Source organism: Hibiscus syriacus, unplaced genomic scaffold, assembly GCF_006381635.1.
Source record: "Hibiscus syriacus cultivar Baekdansim isolate YM2019G1 unplaced genomic scaffold, ASM638163v2 tig00111584_pilon, whole genome shotgun sequence".
NCBI classification, from domain to species: domain Eukaryota; kingdom Viridiplantae; phylum Streptophyta; class Magnoliopsida; order Malvales; family Malvaceae; genus Hibiscus; species Hibiscus syriacus.
In genome coordinates, this window is record NW_024063127.1 from 1255658 (window position 1) to 1258907 (window position 3250).

Sequence of the window (3250 nt, forward strand, 5' to 3'; positions counted from 1 at the left end):
TGATTGAAATAAGATTTCAAATTTGAGTATTGTAAATATAAGAATATTATTAAAATTATCTATATTTAAAACTTTTTTTTTAAAAAAAGAAGGTAATAGTCCCGATAAAACAGTTGGCAACTGGGAATCAACATACGATTTGCAGTCCCTTTATTGACTATGAGCAGAGAGTACAAGGGAGCGCAAGTTGTAGCAGCAAATTGCTACAATCACAACTACAGCTATTTATGAGTGTTCACCGTGCACAGTTTTGAAAGGTTCTTAGTCGAAAATCAAAACAAAACTGTACCTTCTGAAACTTCAACAAAACAAAGCGAGCAATGAATGAATATTCAATTTCACCACTCCCAAAACATTATCATCATCTGCGACACCCAATTGAATCGATCGATGAAATGCTTGTGTACCATTCAAATGAATTTTCTGTTTGAATATTTCACTAACAAAAAATTTCTTTGATTTACAAACTTTGATTTGATTTGTTTTGTTTTTGTTCTTCATTAAAAGGGCATAATATGGGTAGTTCTAGTATCATAACTTGATAAGCAAGACTTGGAATTAACCCGGAAAATCTTAAGCAAATCCGCCGACATTTGCCGAACGGCAGCCGAGCAGTCGATTTGCATCAGCAACAAAAACTTGGTCATCCCATTGCTGCTAACTACCGCTTCTTGCGCTTTTTCGTCCCTAAACAAATAGCAAACGCACCAGAGTACTGTCACCGCGTGCTCCGTCGCTTTGTTCGATACTTTCAACACTTTCTGCACGATCGCTTGTAGCAATATGGAATCGTGCCATATCTCCATCCTCCCTTCTCTGCAAGACGACAACGTTTCCAGCAGTTTTAATGACTTCTCAATTATGGAAACGCTCGTGTTTGGCTCAGATAACTGTTTCTTTAATTCTGGGATTGTTCTGGATTGGATTACTTTGATTTTTACTCTTTTGGGCATTGTGATTTCGATCAAACAAGATAAGCTCGCTTCGATCAAGCTTGGATCCTTCTCTTTGCTTAATGATTTCACCAATTCCTGTAGTAATCCCTCTTCTTCGGCTATTTTGAGCTTGGACTCTCCATCGACCGCAATGGACTTCAGTAATCCAATCGACTGGATTTGCGAATCTAAAGTTCCTCGTTGTAGAACCAGAAGGATCTTCGACAAGCAATTTGATTCCAACAACGGCTTCTTCTCCAAAATTTTACTTGACATCAAATTCAAAATCTCAACCACTTGTTCGATTGATTTGACGTCCGATTCCACGTTTCTCATGAAATAGAACACCGAATTCAAAAATCCGTCGATACTGGCCAGGATTTCGCGGTTTTCCTCCGATTCTCTGGCAAAACAAACGATCTTCGTCAACGATGAAAAGAAATTTTTGTTGTCGAGCTGCTTGACCAAGAGATTGATCTGATCTTGAGAAGGAACAGCTGAATTGGCCGTCGAATCAGCTTCGAGTTGACGGCGAGCAACTGAGTCGGACCAGATCTTAATGAGCCGTTGTAAATTCCTGTTCGGCACGAATTCCTTGCTTTGGAGGACCTGCATGGTGGCCGGACACGTGTTGTTGCCGCTGTCCAGCCACCGTTGGATGCTGGCTCGGTCGTAGGTTACGCCCGTGCACAAGCTCACCGGGGATTTCATCACGTCCAACGATATCGGACACCGAAAAATACCCGGAACCGTAATGTGCAAATCGTCTCTTCCTCTTCCCATGTATATATTTTTCTTTTTCCTTGTTTGGCCGGAAAGAAAATGACAGAAAATGAAAATTTCAGAGAGAAAATGTAAGAAATGAAATGGGAGAGTTGGAAGAGGGAGACAACGGTGCGGGTTTAAAGAAGAGAGAGAATTAGTCAAAGGATAGCTGACGTCATAAAATTCACTCTTTATTCTAAGTTTTTAATAAATTATATTCTTTTATTTACCTTTTTTTTACTAGTCGTCGGTCAAAGGAGTGTAAGGTTGTTGGGAGGGAATCTTCACTCGCGTGTAAGTTCAGATTTTGGGAGTGTAAGAAAATAAACAAAAAGGATCGCGAGATCCAATGAACGGCGAAGATTAGATGAAGGAGAAAAATACATGCGTAGATTGAGGATGGAAAGGTGGAGGGGCCCACGGAGAAGGTTCAGTTGGTCGGTCTCGATTTTGCATCATTTGTTGTTTAATGACTAAGGAGAACCGTGCACCTTTGATTTTGTGGGAGTGCTTTTTTATTCTTTTTCCCCTTAAAGTTAATTTCTGTGAAACTTGTTGCTTCTTTCACTTTTTAATTTATTCTATGAATAGGGTCTAGAAATTTTATTATTTTTATTTTAATAAAATAATTATGTAAATTATTTTTATTCTGTTTCTCTCTCTTAACATATTAAACTATATTTATCAATTTATTCAAAACAATAAGTATACATTTGACCCCTATAAAATCAAATGCATCGTCTCTTAAGCATTTTATTAGCATAATTCAATCATATCGCATCCCGACATTTATAAATAACAAGACTAATACTTCTTAAATTATACATGTTTTGATAATTATTAGTGTTTAACTTTATTTATTTTTTGGTAAAAAGAATTAGAAGTTCCTATATTTTTGAAAAAAATTAACTTAATATTCGTATTATTTTTTTAATACGACACTTCAACTCTTAAAATAAATTTAATATGATTGTTTGACTAACTTTTTTTCTTCATTGTTAGTTGTCGAAAATGATTCTATCGCTGTTAATATCTATTTTAGAGATGTATATTTTTTTCGTTGTTTAATAATTAAAGAATCTAATAGACATGATGTCCAACATTAAAGGGCTCAAAAAGGGAAGCCCAAATATAAAGTTGGGTCCATGGTCGAAATAAAACGAAGTCGTTATTCATAAAGATTTAACTGATGATTGCAAAATAATAATTAAAAAATCATAAACCTTATTATTATTATTATTATTATCTATCACAATGACAAAAATTTCACTTTTAAAATAAAAAATTTCATCAATACACTTTAGTAAAACATGCATTCAAATAATTTTAGATTTTTTTCTATTAAAAAAGATGTTATTTTACAGTATTGTCAAATAAACTAAATAATATAGTGTAATATTCATGAACGCAATATTTAATACATTATTTAAATTTTTTTTCCAAATAATTTAAGCTTCATCCGAACCATGAATCGAATATTATCAAAATTCTTTTGAATATCGAATAGAACTTTACATTTTAACATCTAATTCACACCTTTGAGCATGCGT

At 34.5% G+C, this 3250-nt stretch overlaps 1 protein-coding gene across 1 annotated transcript; it reads right to left on the reverse strand.

Annotated features, from left to right (window-relative positions):
- Nucleotides 1-430: 430 nt before the first annotated feature.
- Nucleotides 431-1789, reverse strand: LOC120165656 (U-box domain-containing protein 27-like). The gene has a single exon (XM_039175132.1). The coding sequence runs from the start codon at nt 1716-1718 to the stop codon at nt 501-503; it is 1218 nt and encodes a 405-aa protein (XP_039031063.1). The 5' UTR covers nt 1719-1789; the 3' UTR covers nt 431-500.
- Nucleotides 1790-3250: the final 1461 nt, after the last annotated feature.

Bases quoted from the DNA above. Each gene is read 5' to 3' on its own strand.
- LOC120165656 (XM_039175132.1), bottom strand. From the start codon at position 1,718: ATGGGAAGAGGAAGAGACGATTTGCACATTACGGTTCCGGGTATTTTT.